The 18,285-nt window shown below is 39.0% G+C and overlaps 2 protein-coding genes across 2 annotated transcripts; both read left to right on the forward strand.

Moving 5' to 3' along the window:
* The first annotated feature begins 6,027 nt into the window (after positions 1 to 6,027).
* LOC131304254 (uncharacterized) lies at positions 6,028 to 9,095 on the forward strand. The gene is made up of 4 exons (XM_058331430.1): positions 6,028 to 6,234; positions 7,087 to 7,290; positions 8,008 to 8,175; positions 8,712 to 9,095. Exons 1-4 carry the CDS (start codon positions 6,160 to 6,162, stop codon positions 8,829 to 8,831), a joined length of 567 nt encoding a protein of 188 aa, XP_058187413.1. The 5' UTR covers positions 6,028 to 6,159; the 3' UTR covers positions 8,832 to 9,095.
* A 2,311-nt stretch (positions 9,096 to 11,406) lies between these two features.
* On the forward strand, positions 11,407 to 18,285 carry LOC131304252 (diacylglycerol O-acyltransferase 2D-like). The gene is made up of 9 exons (XM_058331428.1): positions 11,407 to 11,878; positions 12,800 to 12,874; positions 12,996 to 13,081; positions 14,112 to 14,218; positions 14,312 to 14,467; positions 15,458 to 15,544; positions 16,248 to 16,345; positions 17,376 to 17,463; positions 17,905 to 18,285. Exons 1-9 carry the CDS (start codon positions 11,622 to 11,624, stop codon positions 18,004 to 18,006), a joined length of 1,056 nt encoding a protein of 351 aa, XP_058187411.1. The 5' UTR covers positions 11,407 to 11,621; the 3' UTR covers positions 18,007 to 18,285.

An 18,285-nucleotide genomic window follows, 5' to 3' on the forward strand; every position in this document is an offset into this window, starting at 1 on the left:
TCCGTATATATTGATGGATGAATGGTATTTTACTTGGTGATTTGGTGTGAATCATCTAACCTTGTAGACTGGATTGTAGAGCATTTGCTTCAATCAGATCAAGTCTTAACAAATGACTGCTCTCAATTTGTGATTGTTCCGCGATGAACTTTTGGCATCAGTCCTAGCTTTCTCCATATAAACCGAGGGGAAAGGGGGCTGGAAAGGAAGAGGATTGTATCATGAGAGAAGCAAGGAGACTCGTATTACGACAAAAGTTCATTATGAAACCTTTGAAACTATGAGCCACATTATTCTGTTGAATTTGATTATGTCTGTTAGACTTCATTCTGGAAACCAATATTTTTCGTGTTCTTCATCGCTTTAGAGTTGAATTGAGTTGACTTCGCTTTTGTTAACCCACCCGACAAAGTTTTCACTGTTTTAACCAATCACATGGAGGCTGACCAAATTTGTATTTCATTGAACTAATGTTATCTATGCAAATTTGAAGGTTGCACAAGTTGCCTTAGTCCAATACAGCCTAAGGCAATTTGTGTTGAATAACTTGTTTTCCCCTCTTCCTTCTTTCTGGATAATGTATTGCCTTTTGAGGAACTTGCAGAACCCTACGATCCATGGGCTACAACTGCAGAAAATAGAGAAGGGTTCTTACATTGACAGCCCATATTTCAATACATCTTGGGCTGTAATTAGCTAAGAAAGACACCAAAAATACTTCAATACACTTTTTACGCTTTTCAATACGCTTCTACACACTTCTATATGTTTTTTAAACAATATTTCAATTCTCTTTTTCAATCTTCAAAACAGCCCAATTGGTTGTTTTTAGTATTTTCCGACAAAGAACAAAAGACACATATACACGAGAAAACCGGATATAAACATTTCGCTTAATGTTGACTACATTCACTGCCATTGTATTGGTTTCTTTACTACGAAGAATATCCAAAGATTTTTTTCTTTTTTCCAATCGGAAAACCAAAGCAATTCATTAATATCCGTCATACAACATCTACAAATAATCCAATTGCAAAGTAAACCAAATAACGGCAAGTGATAACCAACTAAAACAGAGGTACAAAAAACAATCGCCGGTCCAAATCTGAGACAACTCTATCGAATATCCAAAGATACATACCAAAAAAATATGGATAGATTAGACTTACTATTATCTCTGCAATAAATAGATAGGTTTTAAGTCATTTGTATATAATTCTGCACCCAAGATATAATATAATATAATAATTAATATATATTAAATAAATCTAAGAAAGCAGTTAGGAACATTGAAGTAGATCCTATAGGGTCCAATACAGATATTCTAACTTTCATATATACTGATTTAGGTGAGATCTCTGCCAAATTTTAATATACCATCACTCCTACGCGGGATCCATATTGTTGCCACTAGTATAAAAACACTTGGTTTTTGGCTCATCACAGAAGGTTGCAAAATAGAAAAATGGACTATGCAATGCATGTGAAATACTCGTCGAAAACTATATATACATATACATATATATACATATACATATACATATATATACATATACATATATATATATATATATATATATATATATGTATCGGGACGGTTCAAGGAACACCCAAAAAAACACCTAAATCTCAAACTCATAGTTCCCGATTAAATTTTTATGATCCGAACCGTTCAATGTGTGCAGAACATGATTTTAAAGGTGCTCGCGAGAAGTTAACAAAAAAAATGATCGGGAAAGGCTTGATTTGAGCAATTTTTATTTGAACCGTTCAATAAAAAACTGTTCAGGAAACTATGACGTGTTTTTTTAGGTGTTTTTTTGGGTGTTTTCGGAACCGCCCCATATATATATATATACACACAGTCCGTCTCCCGTAAGGACCACCTCATTTTAATAAAATGCGGACCTCCATTACCCGATTGAATTTCGATGATCCGAGCCGTTCAATGTGTTCAGAACGTGATTTTAAGGGTACTCGCTAGAAATCAGCAAAAAAAATGACCGGGAAGGGCTTCATCCGAGCAGTTTTTGTTTGTTTTTTATCGAATGGTTCAAACAAAAACTGCTCGGATGAATCCCTTCCTGGTCATTTTTTTTGCCGATTTCTCGCGGGTACCCTTAAAATCACGTTCTGAACACATTGAGCGGCTCGGATCATTGAAATTCGATCGGAAAATGGGAGAAATGAGGAGGTCCACATTTTAACTAAAATAAGAAATCCCTCATTTGAGACTGACTGTGTATATATATATGAGGCGGTTCAAGAGACACCCAAAAAAACACCATAAATCTCAATCTGCACATATTGAACGGTTCGGATCATAAAAAAACACTCTAAATTTCAATCTCATAGTTTCCGATCAAATTTTTATGATCTGAACCGTTCAATGTGTACAAAATGTGATTTTAAGGAAACTCTCTAAAAATTAGCAAAATAAAAATGACTGGAAAGTGCTTATTTTGAGCAATTTTTAATTGAATCGTTTATTAAATCTAATCTAAAAACTGCTCAGATCAAGCATTTTCAGGTCATTTTTTTTGCTAATTTCTAGCGGGTACTCTTAAAATGATGTTCTGATCACATTGAGCGGCTCGGATCATCAAAATTTGATCGGAAACTATAAGGTATTTTTTTAGGTGTCTAAAATTAGACATTAGACATTTGACATTCGCGTAGAAAATTTGATGGGGTACTGTCATAAGACATGTGACTTGAGTTCAACTAGACATTCGCGTGGAAAAAAATTAACTGGTAGTTCGTCCCTCTCATCTTGTTTGTATTTTTTTTTTTTTTGGTTTCGAATACTGTGCTACTTTTGCGTAAAGGAATAACGCACTTGCTTGCGTATTTTTTCAATTTTTTTTCACTAACCGTTTTTTTTTTTCCTCATAAAAGACGAAACATTATATAAAACTCGAAAGGGGTACATCGAGAAAAAACAACCAAAATTAGAACTTGGTCGAGCCCAAATTTACAAAGATTTCCAACCGACAGTTGGATGTACTCCTAAAAACTATGTTACAATCTCAAATTTCGGACATCATCTAAGAAAATCTTGAACTCCTCAACGGTGTAGATTTTGATGTCGAATTTCGCCTTTATCCACATTGCAACTCTAGTTTTGACTAGATCCCCCACCTCCCAAACTTGTTTCGTTGAATTGTTGAAGATAGTATCATTTCTCACCAACCAAAGGGACCACACCGTCGCATAGAAGCAAACTTCCCATATATGTTTCTCCAAGTTGTAAAATCCGATAGCAAACCACCATTCTGCTAATTCTGGGACAGAGGATGGGCAAGCCCATTTGATATTCCACCAGTCTAGTATAATCGACCATACACTACACGAGAAATGACAGTGAAGGAACAAATGCTGGTGAGTTTCAAGATTCAAGGAGCATAGGGGGCACAAAGCTGATTGAATCTCATTGATCATGTTTTGGCTAAGAAGGACAGACCTTGTTGCTGCTCTTTCCTTTACAACCATCCAAGCAAAGATTCCACCTTAGGAGGACCCAAATTCTTCCATAAAGATCCCAACAGCGCATTGGTCGAGTAGTGTTGTAGTTCCCATTGCCCATATGCTGACTTGACCAAAAAAATACCATCACCCGTCCATCTCCATTGCAGGGCATCTGGCTTCGATGGATTCAGAATAACTTGCTGAATTCTCTGTTTCAAATTATCCAACTCTTGTTTCTCTCTGCCAAACACGTTTCTTCTGAACAATAAATTCCAAGATCCCTCAGCCCTCAAATTGCTGACCAACATCTCTTTTTGAGTAGACAAAGAAAACAATCTAGGATAATCTTCTTTCAAAGACGACTCGCCTAGCCACACATGTTCCCAAAACACGGTTGCTTCACCTGAGTTTACTTGGACTCGAAAGCTGTCTCGGATGGAGTAACCCAACTGGGATGAGGGATTATCCAGATAGCATATATCTGACCATATTCTTGATGAAGAGCCAGAGCCACGTGCATAGGGCAGCCAACAATTAGCATTCAGGCCGTATTTTCCTCGAATCACTTTCACCCATAGAGCTTCTTTATCCTTGCCAAATCTCCACCACCATTTTGCCAGGAGAGCTAGGTTTTGTTGCACCATTTTCTTTACCCCCAATCCTCCGTTAGCTTTCTTCCGTGTAATCTCATCCTACTTGACCACATGCAATTTCCTTTTGTCGTTAGTATCTCCCCAAAAAAATTGCCTGTGCATTTTCTCCAATTTCCTCGCAACAGTTGCTAGCATTTTAAACAGAGACATGAAATATATAGGGATGTTTGCAGTGTTTGAGTTCACAAGAGTCAGTCTTCCCCCAGTAGAAATACATTGAGATCGCCATATGCTCAATGCCTTTTCAGTCCTTTCAATGACAAGAGTCTCATGTTTTGATCCTCCTTGGATTGGCACCTAAAGGTAGACCAAGATACTTAATCGGGAGCTGCTCCACTTTACATCCCATGATGTTGGCCAAAGAAAAAGTTGCTTCTAGTGGGATATTCACTCCACATAGGGAGCTCTTTGAGAAATTTTTTCTCAGGCCAGACATCAGTTGAAAGCACCTCAAAATTCTTTTAATATTTGCCATCTCCTCTGGATCATTATTGCAAAGGAGAATCGTATCGTCCACAAATTGTATGTGAGAAATGTTAACTCCATTACTCCCCAATTGAGTGCGTTTAATGATGTTTCGGACCTTTGCTCGTTCTAGCATTATGTTGAGAGCCTCCGCGACAATGTTAAAGAGAAATGCAGATAGTGGATTGCCTTGCCTCAACCCTTTTTGAGTATGAAATTCCGGAGAAGGTGATCCATTGATCAAGACTGACATTGAAACCGAAGAACAACACTCTAAAATCCAGTCCCTCCATTTGTTCCCAAAGCCCATCCTGGATAGCATACTGCTCAAAAAACTCCAGTTCACGCAATCATACGCTCGTTCAAAGTCTAATTTCAGGATAAGACTTCCATGCGACCTTGACTTCCAGCTATGGATTGCCTCGTTGGCTATAAGAACTCCATCCAGAATTTGTTTCCCAGTGACAAAGACAGCTTGAGCCTCCCCAATAACTGATTGCATTTGTCCCTTAATTCTATTCGCTAAGACTTTGGATAGAACCTTATAGACCCATCCCACCATACTAATTGGTCTATATTCCTTAAACGAAACTGGACACGGAATTCTGAAAAGGCAATCACTTTGCTACTCTGAAGAAGCCAATAAAAAGGGTGTTCGATCAAACTTGTCTAAAGTTAAAACATCACGATGACAGCTCATAAAAAGAAAAAGTACAGTTTAAAAAAAAAATGACAAACGGTATGGACAGAGGGAGCATTATGCATGAAATGATCGATGACAGCTTATAAAAAAAAAAATTTATTTCTTAGAAAATTACGAAAGTAAATCTTGAAGTTATACTACTGTTGGCAACCTTAGTCCCCGACATGAAAATTAGATGAATTCAACACCGGCAAAAATAGAGGGAAGGACAAAGGAAAAAGCGATGCCCACATCAATTGATTCGTTTTAACATCAAGGACGGAACCAAAATTTTACTTTAGCAGTGGCGAAATGTATACTAAAAAAATCTAGTGGTGGCGAGACTATATATGTTAGGCATAATTTTTTTCTACATATAATAAATACATTTTTTAAAATTCTTGTCGTGGCGGTCGCCGCCACTAGACCCCCTGGTCCCATCCTTGTTTAACATGCTCTGAGTCCATGTAACATAGGTGGCATGTGAAGTCATCCAGCCAACAGCAGAGAGAGAGAGAGAGAGAGAGAGAGCAGATAAGACTAAAGAAAACAATAGAAAGAAAATTGCATGAATAGTGATAAGAGAGTATGGCAAGGGTGGTTGTCATTTAATGCCCTCTTTCAATGGCTTCTTCTGCCCATTATAATCATTATCTATACAACCGTTTCTTCAACATCTTGGAAGCTTGGATTGGACTATAAGTGTCCACATCTCTCTCTCTCTCTCTCTCTCTCTCTCTCTCTCTCTCTCTCTCTCTGTGACTGAGGAAAGAAACAGAATGCTGTTACATTAAAATTTCAGTGTCAAAATGATTATATGCATATTGTGCCTCTAGACTGATAAAAGGTTGACAAAACCGAAGAAAACCAGGACTTGATTGGATCAATATCATGGAGATTGAAGAAAAGCAGGAGTTCACTTCAGCTTTGCCAGTTCTTCCTAGATTGGATCGCCTTGATCGTTTGGTAGTGCAATTTTCTCTCTTTCTTTCTCTCTGTACATACAAACATACATTCATAGATGTATATATGTTGATATACGTGTATGAATGTGCACATGTATGTGGATACAAAGCAGTATCACTTCCAGTCACCCTTTTTTGATATCTAAGATGTTCGGGCCAGTTTACGTGCACCTCAACTAATCCCGGGGACCAATCCCACTACCCATGTGCGGGGTCGCTTCAGGCACCCTGCATGGTCATGGTTCTTTGAATCCTTATTCTACTTGCTCAATTTGTAGTCATGGAATCCTACTGCAAGATATATAACATTTAGGGTCCGTTTGTTTGGCGAAACTAATAGGGAAGGCGTATGTGATCTCATAGGATAAGTAGTTTCAGGGGACTAATACTGATGAGCTTAATAATATCACACCTCATTGTTTTAATATCACAAACTTTGTGAGATATATATTCTATGGACAGTTAATTCAGTCCTTAACAAAATTTAAGTAAAACCCGGTAATAGCATAGATCCTAATTGCCATCAACCGGATGCTCATATCCAGTCAAACAAACGATGCTATTAAGGGATACCATCTTGCCAAGATGTTTGTATATCGTGATCTACTTTTTTAGTCACATGACTTGCGTTGCGAAATTCGTGGATTTCAAGCGAAGTTTTAAGTAACGGCTGGCTCTCTGATACCATTACAAGCTGGTATAACCTTGAGAATGAAAATCACGTGTATCATTGAGCTGCTCTACATCTTTGTAGTTTGTACATATTTGATAGAGACTTCATTGCTTCTAAGTTCTAACTCTTCGTACATGGTTGCCAATTCATTTGAATGTGGATTTCCTGATGATGATTCAGCTTCAGCTACTGGAAGAGAAGCATAATAACATTTCAGAAAAACATGTTCCCCAGCCAGTACAAATCGGAGACACGAAAGAAGAAGAAGAAGAAGGAGGAGGAGAAGATAAGAAGTGCAGAACTCTTTCCAATGCGCTTGACGAAGTTCATAACAAAGGCACGCTGATGGAAAGACTTGAAATGCTTGAGAAGCGGGTGTTACAGGTATTTCAACTAGGATCCATTATCCATAGCCGTACGATATGTATAGATCCCACGTGCATCAAACATCTCCGGACACATCTTTGTTTGAATCTATGTCCATAACGCTGCTCTTTCATCAAATGAAAATGGAAAATCTTTGGTTTTCAGTTATCGAGATTATTTTATGTTAGATCTATGCCATACCAATTCTGGTAGTACTCTCATTCAAGTAGGCTTCACTTGTAAGTTTTGATGGAATCTGGTGTATTAGTGATTCTACGGTTTCTACCAATAGATCTATGTTAACAATTCTGGCAATATCCTTTCTTTTTTTTCCATCAGAAACTTTACGCTTCACTCATAAGTTTCTGATGGAACTCAGTGTATTAGTGATTCTGCCGATTAGATCTAGAGGATGATGCTATGGTGTCCCCGGTCATTTTGGGGACACCGTAATTTTTGGCATAACTTTACCATTATGAGCATAACTAAAACTCATTACAAGCATAACAAAACCCAAACAAGACATAACTAAGGAATATCCAAAAAACCAACCAATGCATAACAAACAAGTTATGCCTTGTTATGATTTTGTTATGCTTATAATGGGTTTTGGTTATGCTCGTAATGGTTTTGTTATGCCAAAAGTTACGGTGTTCCCAAAATGACCGGAGACACCGAAGTCATTCCCTTAGATCTATGTTTGTCAACGATTTCACCATCTTTTTTAATGCGCAGTTGAGCCTAGAAATAGATGAACAGAACACTTCAAAGTCAAGTACTTCTTCCACAGCTGCGGTTTCTGAGAAATTTGGCAACAGCTCAGGTTTTTCATCTGTTATGAAGGATGATCAAGATGTAACTAGCAGTACTCTTGAAGGGAGGCCAGACCCTCTCCTAGTTCAAGTAAGTTGATCCTAGTATTGGGTGTGTACATATATTTACCGAAAACACGAGATATCAAAATGACACTAAGGCCAGCGTAACATCAAAGAAACGATGAACACGCCACAGATTACGATGGAAACAGTACGCGAAACCAAGCAATAAAGTAAATCTCTTACAACCAGAGTGGCCAGCCGAAAACCAACCCGCTAGCATGTTAACAAAACCAAGCTAAAATACTTGGAAACGGCAACCAAAAGCCCCCTTTCGCAAATCGCAGTGTACTCTCAATCGCATAAATGAAACTCAAAATTCTTGTATTGAGAATCAAACTATATAAGCATTGTTGTATCCGGGAGATTTACGAAGAACACATTACCATATTCTAACCAATGATGACCGATATCGTCTTAAAGAAAGTGTTTCATCGCACCTCCAAGTTATTATTGTTTTCATGTTTTTGTTTCTGTTTTTTCAAATTGCAGCAAGCTTATTGTCAGTTCTTTGTAGGCCACAATCTGCTCCAGTGAACTTAACATACTATACCCATCTTGCAGGAGGAAAAAGTCTATGCACAAGCCCCTGTAACGGTCCTAGAGAATCGCCACAACAGCAGAAAACAGAAATCAAAACCCAGTAGAGTATGGCGTCGCTGCTTTCGGGTCGTTGAATGTTGAAATGATCAAATACAAGCATCATCCCTAGTTATAATCTCAAGAACTTTCGTTCCATCCACCAGGAACAAATTTAGTTTCAGTCCATTTTCTTGTTATGTTTAATCTTCAGAAACACCGAAACGAATAATCGCTTTCTTTTTGTCTCTACAATATAGCACTATTTTGTTTGGACAAGTAACGCGGCAGAAAATACAGGAAGGCTAGATAGCATTCTAGCCGATGAGATAATTACTCGAGTCCACGACCAGCCCTTGAAATCCACAAGGAAAAGATACAGAAATTCTTGAATTAATGCGGATTGAAAAAATTGATTTGCCCTTACGCTTACTATTCTGTTTATACTAGCTAATGGATAAAAATAGACACAACCTTGACCTTCCCAACATGACTCTTGGACTTCCCCACAAAGACCTTTAAACTCCTAAAACTCAATACGAAGAGCTTAACTAGATGACCCTTTAATACACACTTGACCCTTGAACAAACTTACTTAACACAATCGATGGCTCGGATCTCAGTCCGAGCAATGGACGGTTCAAGTGGTTGGGAATCTAGTGTTAAAATCGCAGTCAAATATTTTTCAAAATTGAATAATGTTTTTCTATTAATTGGTCAAGATCGAGGACACACTACACCTAATTGAAATTTTCTAATTCGATAAAGAAACGAGTAATTAAATAAAGTATACAAAGATTGAGAAACGAAAGGGGTTTTCCCATTCCACCGAGTAGTCTGGGTTTTGGTGTTTTTTTGGGTTTGGTTTTCTCTAAGGTGTTCATGTGTGCTTAAAGCTAATGGTTTGGTCGGGCTACCCATTCATTGGGGTTTTTACCCTATTCAGCTACTAGCACTATCCCATGATTTGTTTCGGATCCGCTTTATAGTATGTGCCAAGGAACTTGGTGTGAAAAGCTTGATGCTCGCATCAAGGTTTAGGTTGTTGTAGTCCTCCCATTCTTATTTACGAATTTCTTGGAAGTGCTGTTTGGCTACTATAGAATAAATTTTCTGAGGATAAAAAAAAATTTGTTGGGCCTGCGATATGAGGTTTCAAATTGTACCTACTATAATCAGGGCTCTTAAAAGTTTGGAGGAGTTAGTTGCCCCCAACTCCCAGGCTTTCACATATGGAATATAGAATGGGTTGACCCAATTCAAGACATATTAACAATGCTACACAGTTAATAAAACTGCTCTCGCAAAATTATGGGTAGCCCGCCTCGGGTCGCGCAAAGATAATCGGACCCCCTCATTTTGTTCAAAATATGTCGTTTAAAGTTTCTGTAAAAAATGAGCTTCGTTCGATATCGTTAGAGGCGTTAACAAAACACCCAAAATCACTTCAGAATTTAGGCTAAACGATATCGAACGAAGCTCATTTTTTACAGAAACCTTAAACGACATATTTTGAACAAAATGAGCGGCTCCGATCATCTTTGCGCAACCCGAGGCGGGAGAAAAAGGCTGCTGTGCACAGCTGCTGTGCACGTAGCACAGCTCATAACAGTTTGCCTAGAAGTTTTCACTACTTTAACATAATTAAAAGACAGACATAAGCGATAAAACTCGAAAAGAGCTATGTGTAAGCTAGACATAGCCTTCCGAGGATTCCTAAACCCTTGAATGAAAAAGCGCACAATCCATGTGTGAATGCAGATCTCCAGCACATCGTGTTCCAAAGCCCATTTCAAAACTTCCAACCCTGTCCTGATCTCCATCATGACAGCTGAAGTTGCGTAGCATATATTCATACCAAAAGTTTCACCTTTACGAAACATATCTACCGATAGAGCTGATTTTTTACATTGTTTCATAAAAAATTATTTTAAAATTGGGTCCCACTAACAGTGCAGTTCGGTGACTGTAGACTTAATGCTGCACAAAAGTCAGCATTCCAGCCAAGTCCACCTCCCCCACCCTTGCCTTTGAAGTACAAAACAAGATTATCATATGAGTGAAGTTCATTAAATTTAAGAATGGACAGAGACTTCTGCCCAATACATTAGTACCAAATTTTAAGGCCGATATGGGTAGGTTTTTGACCAAAAATATTAGAGTAGTTAACTCAATGATAATCCTCACGATTATCTCATATTGTCACATGGGTCGATCTTATTAATTAACAAAGCTTAAAGTGCTTAGTAATTCCACAGTGCACCTACTTTTATACCAAATTCAGTTGTTTATTTCAAGAATATTGAGTCGTTGACCAATAATCTTCTGTCCTCTTTTTATAATTGGCTTTTTAATAGTAGTAAAGTGTAGGCTAATTTCGTAAGGAAAAAAATTTCGCCGGACATTTCCTAAAGATTGAGAATCAGACTAATTAAAGATTAGGAATACTAATTATTAAAAAAGAGAATTAATTTTTTCATTCTCATTTTTTTTGTTAATACCACTCCATTTCTTTTACAAAACAAATCATCTTTTATATAGACACAAAAAGGAGTGACATTAAAAAAAGGAAATGGCAAAATCAATCCCCTTAAAAAAGCATCTTTCGTCCTGCGCTCGTGCTCTCAAATTCTCAATTCTTGCATTTGCGAATTTTAGCAGGTAGGTTTTGATGCGTTTCAAAGACGCTCTCACTCTCTTGTTCGTGTTTGCGCACCCGCTCGCACGCCAACTGGTGGAGGTGGATTCCAAAATCAAACCGTCCAGGGTGTCGCCGTCGGGGATGGTTGTTGTGGGTTGTTGGACTTTTGGAGCGGTTTGGTGGAAGGAATCTCACTGGATTGGAAAGTCAACTCAAGCGTGCTTTCCGATGACACAGCAAAAAAGTTTCTAGTTATGGTTGTACTATATATAGTCGTACTTGTGAATTGTAATCTCAATCGACTGTCCTCGATGGTGACCGGCACCGCAGACGGTAGGCGGCGAACGCAGCCCTCAGTGGCGGCGGAGCCGATATCGGCGGAGTTCAGGGGATCAAAGGGATCAGTAGTTCACGGGGTTCTGGCAATGATTGTTTGGCTTGGTGGTATCCACTTCAACATTGTCGTCGTGGTTGCTTCGTTCCTCTTTCTTTCCCTTCCTCACTTTTTCGCGTAAGCTCAAGTTCTCTCTCTCGCTCTCCCAATCTCGGGGGCGATAAACGAACCGAGCGAATTGAGCTACATAAGCTTTGAAATATGTTCAAATTTTACTTGTTTACGAAATATGTTCAAATTTAGTAACTTGTCTATGAACGAGTCAATCTCAAATCTCAAAAGCGATGTTCTAATTAAGCTGAACACATCCTTAAAGTCTGTTAACAAACGCCCACAAGACTCCTCATAGATGAATCATTTTCTAGAAGAATAAAAAGTCTAATGCCTCTTAGAAGTATTTTGTCCTGTTTGGCGAAACCAAAAGCCTTCGCTCACCCCTCAATACTTATCGCTCTTCCATCACTTTCAATTTCACCGTCCAAAAGTATTTTGGATTTGGACAGTTCGGATTTTAAAATACTCATCCCCATATCTTGTCCTATCTGGCGAAACCAAAAGTCATGCTCACTGCTCAACATTCACCGCTACCTCCATCAATCTCAATTTCACCGTCCAAAACCATCACATCTCGGTCCAGATTTTAAAAGACACTCTTCCAGGGAAACGTTGAAGAGTTTTTTTAAAATCCATACCATTGATTGACGAGACGGACAATGAAATGTTGAGCAGTGGGCGTAACACCGCTGTTGACGAAATGTTTCAAAAGAAGACAAATTGGAACACTCAGACCTTGTTCGTTTTGGATTTTAGATTTTGAGTGGAGAGAGATAGAGAGAGAAATGAGAGTAATGATTGTGATAAAATTTATTGGGGACAGTGCGCTGAGAGAAAGTCCAAAACCCAAGTACCAAACCGAACAAGGTCTGAGTTTTTCCATAGAAAAAGGGGATTAAAATGAGCTTTACTCAAACATATGGCTTCCTAAGTTTCTACCATATGTGTGTTCTGTGAGTTTCATTAAGTTTGTTTATCATTCAGGGTATTGGGGTTGCTTGTGATTTTTACACTGATTCCGATAGACGATAATAGCAATTTGGGCCAGAAATTAGCAAGGTCAGTAATTTTTCTTTTTTGCACTGACTTCCAACAAAAAGTGGTTTTGTTTCTGAGTGATTCAAACATTAGGGTGTTGGTTATATTGAACAAATGACACTGATAACTAGACAACTTTCAGGTATATCTGCAAGCATGCTTGTGGTTATTTTCCGGTGACCTTACACGTGGAGGATATTAAAGCCTTCGATCCAAACAAGGCCTATGGTGAGCTTGTCTTCTTCTTCTTCTTCTTTACTAACTTCATGACTCCAAATTGTAACATAGATTTTGGCTCTAAAACTAATCTATTACTCTGCAAAATAAATCAGTACTCTTCGTATGGCACTATGCCTTGAATTTATCCTGTTATATAGTGTAAAAGGTGCAAGCAGCGACAGTTTAAGAACGATATGGGGCCTTGCCATGACTTGTGGGGCCACTCCATATGGGCTTTGCCCGGTGGGATTGGTTCCAAGGATTGTTCAGGTGCGCGTAAGTTAGTCCGGACACCCTGAGTTATCTAGAAAGTAAACAATACAGGGCCTCTGGTAGAAAGGGGCTCTGACATCGAAGTGTACATTGTCCATTGTCTCTAGTGATTCCCCGTGAGTTCCCATCCCAATGTTCTTCTGGGTAGCTATTTCACGGGATGCATCCCTAATGTGAGCAGGTCATGATTTGACTAAATCGTCGAATTTTGCCTTTTCTTGCTTTCTGAGAGTGATGCTTGGTGGGTGACTAGTTCTTAGGCTATGCTTTAGACCATAGCCGTTGGAAATTTGGAATGGTCTCAACTCTTCTTTGCTTAGGAGTACGTTCAAATTTTCAATCTAGCAATCTAGTTAGATTATATAACGATGAACTTTTACATATTTTCCCTTCCTACTGACAAATGATGTATTCGAGTATGGTTTATCAACGCAGTAGTAATGCACTTTTCATTTGCTACTTTGCCTCACATCTGGATAAAACCATTGTAACTGTTGTACTACAAATGTCTGATTTGGACAACTTAGTTACGACTTACATGAGGTTCCTTTACGTATTCTCTTTGGTTCTCTCGCGAGTCTGTGAGGGGTATCATTTTGGCCAAGTGACTCTTTTTTCTTTACCCCAATGGCCCAATGGCTAACTGACTTGAACTGGTGGGTTTCTGTGATCTCTAAGAAGCCTCAACCTGTTGTATGCACCAATGATTCCAGTTTATTCATTCTTGTTTCGGTCAAAGTAACGAATACATCTGTGGTTCGTGCAGTTTTTGGGTATGAGCCGCATTCAGTTTTGCCCATTGGTTCAATTGCACTCAATGAGCCCACAGGTTTCATGCGTCTTCCAAAAGTTAAGACCCTCGCGAGTAATGCTGTAAGGATACCACCTTAGTGCTTGAACACTTGTAAAGTTTGTGGATGCCTTCATATCTTTTCTGTGTTTATTAACATGATTTCCCAATAATAGGCATTCCACACACCATTCGTTAGGCATATATGGACATGGATGGGACTTGCACCTGCCTCAAGAGAAAATTTCTTGTCTTTCTTGGATGCCGGTTACAGCTGCATCATAGTGCCTGGTGGAGTGCAGGAGATAAACCACATCCAACGAGGTTCCGAGGTTTAACTCCTATTCACCTCTCGTAGTCACCAAGTTTTGGTCTCTATCGTTGTGACATTTTTTGCTTTTGTTTTTTCAATAAATGAGGCATTTTATACCAGCCAAAACCACAATTACAACGGGGAATGAACCCCCAGCAAATCAACAGAGGAGCTACAAACTAAAGGAACAAACCCAAAGCCAACTAGAAATATCGATCAACTCGTAAGCAGTCTATGGGGAAGAATATTCCATTGGCTACACAGCCAATGATTTTCCTGGGAGCTAGGGACCTGTTTTCAATAGCTCACTGTGTATCTCACCTTCTCCTCCACAGCTGCAACAAGACTACTCGAGACTATGATTCAAAGCAGCAGCTAGGAACAACTTGAATAGCACGACTCTGAAAGATATACGCTGCAATGATCAATTCCCCATTTCAACTCCTCATCCCATTGTCCTGCCTTTCTTTGAATCAAAAATTTCCCTAGCACATGATTCTCAATCTGCCTAGAAAAGCTAACAAATACTGCAAGTTTTCATCTTTTCGAGAGCAGAGAACATGCACAGCTTCCGCAGCCATACCCCATCCCCTTAATCTATCTTTTGTCGCCAATTTGCCCCTACAAACAAGCTAGCTAATAAAAGCCCATTTGGGAACACTTTTGGAAAACCAAATTATACCAGCCCATGGATCCTTTCTCTTTATATCTCAGAGCTTCCCATGTTGATGTTGTCGCAAACTGCCCATTGGAAGAAGGAGACCAAATCACTTTTTATCTTCTATGTCTGCTAGGAGTACCAACTTTAATTTGTTGAATAATCTTACACCTTGGCCTTGGCCATTTCTATGTACCATATATAGACTTCGGATTAATCATATAAACTGAAAATATCGCCAGTTACTGTTGGCTTCTTAATCTTCTCTGCATATATGTGAGGTGCATGATTAAGTTTCTTTAATGACAGTACGCTTATTCTTGTGAACCTGAACTCACTCTGTCTCATTAGGTTGCCTTCCTCAAGTCAAGACGAGGATTTGTACGCATAGCCATGGAGAAGGGCAAACCCTTGGTTCCAGTTTTTTGTTTTGGACAGGTACTGATTGTTTTCCCCAGTTTCCCCTTTCTAATTAATTCGGGGCATTATCAAAGCTGATTGGATTCATCACTGTAACTTATGGAGCAAAAGGAAAGACTCTCATTGTAACATGCTTGTCCATATCACATGCATGCCTATGATCTAAGGTTCTAGGGAGCAAAGATACGGACAAGGAACACAGACATGACACGCAACGATCACGTGGACACGTTAGTTCTCCAAAATCTAGAACACAGACTCGTTTGGGACACATCAAAATATACTTGGTATTATAGTTGTATCTTAGGAACTAGTAGAAAAATGGAAACTATTATTTTACCAAATGATGACAAAAAAATTCAAAATACTAGTAACATCATGAACATGCAAATCGACGGTCATTATATAAGTCTTTATGAACTAAACGGACATGAAAATTTTGGCTATGGGCCAGCTTTTAGAAAAACTGTATTTTCACCTCCTAATGTGTTCTCAAAGTGTCCCCGTCCCCAAACGTGTCCTGGATTGTCGACAAAGTGTCCTGTCCTCCTTTGTATCTCCTATCTCATCGATACTATTGAGAGATATCTCTTTTGGTGTGTGCATTGAGAGATATCTCTTTTGGTGAGTGCATTTTTCTTTCTACAGTTTTTTGGGTGGTTGTGCCTTACAGTTAATTGTTGTGGACAATGTTTCTCACTCCATCTCAATTCTACTGCAGTCGCACGTCTATAAGTGGTGGAAGCCCAGTGGGAAACTGTACGGGCAAATTTGTAGAGCTATTAAATTCACCCCAATGATCTTCTGGGGAATCTTTGGGTACGTTTCGACAATTTATTCACTGATGTTTACCAAATGTATTTTCTTCCATGACAAGGTTCTAGAATCTAGACCCCATGCTGATCAATATCTATCTTCATAAATGGTTTGAACGACTGTTGTATGTCAAATAATGCATTCAAAATCTTCAGATAACTACGGATGGCATTATCTTGTAATGATAGCTAAATAATCTATGTCTGAGAACTCCCATTATTGGTTCACAACGCATATGGGGTTATGGCGAGGTTTTGGGGATTGTGATCCAAACATCTATCTAGCTACCAATGTTGATTTAGCTACCAAATGTGCCCCCTATTCTTTCATTGCATTGGGAATTGTCGCAACTCCTACACAATACTAGGCGTGGAGCAAACTATGTTTCCGGTGCTTTTGGCAGCGCCTGCCAACCCACACCAGTGGACATCATTTTCCTCATCCGAACGTGTGTAAGACTTTGTAGCTTGTCCCCAGGAACTATTTGCATGCCCCAACCGGAACAATAGCAAGATGCTTCTAGTTCCGTATGCATTTGAAATGGAAGAATTAGAGCTGAGCTTAATTAATATTGTCACTTAGCAGTTTGTTCTTCCTCCAATAATTGTTTTAGACTTGTATCAGTGCATGCATCGATCCAACCTGCTGATAATGGCGACTAAATCAAGATAACTTGATTGACCCATTTGCGGTAGTAGTACTTTCAGCGATTTCGACATGCTATTGACGCTAAACTCCTAAAGTTCTTGCCACAATATCTGTTCAAATGAACGGAATTGAGAACACTCAGCACCTGGAAGCCTGGCCTCATACATGCTGTTCTAAGATACATTCTCTGCATTTACATTTAAGGAATGATTGAGGCTAAACTCCAAAACTTTGTGCCATTATGTCTGTTCAAACAACTGGAATCGAGAAGACTCGGAACCTGAAATTCTTCGAACATAATTTTTCTGCATCTATATAGAGGAAGAAAACTTGGAGATATATCGTGGAGCTGATCAAATTCCATCACATGATTCTTCTCTTGCAGGTCTCCCGTACCCTATCCCCGTCCAATGCATGTGGTGGTCGGTAGACCTATTGAAGTCGAGAAAAATCCAAATCCCACCAAGGAAGAGGTAATGATGCGCATTAGTCTCTTTAACATTTTCAAAGATAAACGAAATTTTTTTGCCGTTCAAAAAAAAAGTCTCTTTAAATAGATATATTTTGTATTTGTACATTCATTCTGCTCACAATGTACATTAAAACATTTACCATCCGAATTAAACATGCCTTGGATGCATAAAATTCCAGCAAAGGGTCATATAAAACCATGGACGTTGTGGTACTACTTATCCGGTGTGGAATTGGAGATGTGGTGGGCTAATAATACATTCCTTCAGTATTAGTCCCGTCAAACAAACAGGCCCTGTGTGTTAATATCTTGTTCCTAGTCGGTGTCCTGGACGCTTGTTCGTACAAACCTAGGATCTTTCCATGTCCAATACCATGCCTAGGTCATTTCACTTGGACCGTATTAACCATTTCTTCTCCCTTTTCTTCATCTCATTTTGAAGGTCAATGAAGTACAAAGTCAGTTTATTGAAGCGCTTCACGACCTCTTTGAGAGCCATAAAGCGAGGGCTGGCTATCCGGATCTTCAGCTGCGAGTTCTTTGATGATCAGGGTTCTTCAATTGCGAATCGCATACTTGCGAAACTCTTTTTATTCCTCCATACAGTATATAAACTAGATCTTCGTGTTATTCATCATGTTTTCATGCTTCATACGGTTGATTAACTTACCAGACCAAAGGGGCGGATTCATTGAGCGGGGGAAGTAGCATGTGCCACCGCCAAATCCAAAATGGGAAATTTTAGTCGTCGTCGGTCGCATAAGAGAACAAACACGTGTACCTTTTTTTGGGTGTTGAGCGTATTGATGGATGATTAGTCTAT

This window comes from Rhododendron vialii, chromosome 10a, assembly GCF_030253575.1.
Source record: "Rhododendron vialii isolate Sample 1 chromosome 10a, ASM3025357v1".
In the NCBI taxonomy this organism is placed as follows: Eukaryota; Viridiplantae; Streptophyta; class Magnoliopsida; order Ericales; family Ericaceae; genus Rhododendron; species Rhododendron vialii.

Excerpts from the sequence above, each read along its gene's own strand:
- LOC131304254 (XM_058331430.1), top strand. The coding sequence starts at position 6,160 with ATGGAGATTGAAGAAAAGCAGGAGTTCACTTCAGCTTTGCCAGTTCTT. Across the intron at positions 6,235-7,086 it reads TGGATCGCCTTGATCGTTTG|CTTCAGCTACTGGAAGAGAA; the intron begins GTAGTGCAATTT and ends ATGATGATTCAG. Across the intron at positions 7,291-8,007 it reads TTGAGAAGCGGGTGTTACAG|TTGAGCCTAGAAATAGATGA; the intron begins GTATTTCAACTA and ends TTTAATGCGCAG.
- LOC131304252 (XM_058331428.1), top strand. The coding sequence starts at position 11,622 with ATGGTTGTACTATATATAGTCGTACTTGTGAATTGTAATCTCAATCGA. Across the intron at positions 14,219-14,311 it reads AGACCCTCGCGAGTAATGCT|GCATTCCACACACCATTCGT; the intron begins GTAAGGATACCA and ends TCCCAATAATAG. Across the intron at positions 14,468-15,457 it reads ACATCCAACGAGGTTCCGAG|GTTGCCTTCCTCAAGTCAAG; the intron begins GTTTAACTCCTA and ends CTGTCTCATTAG.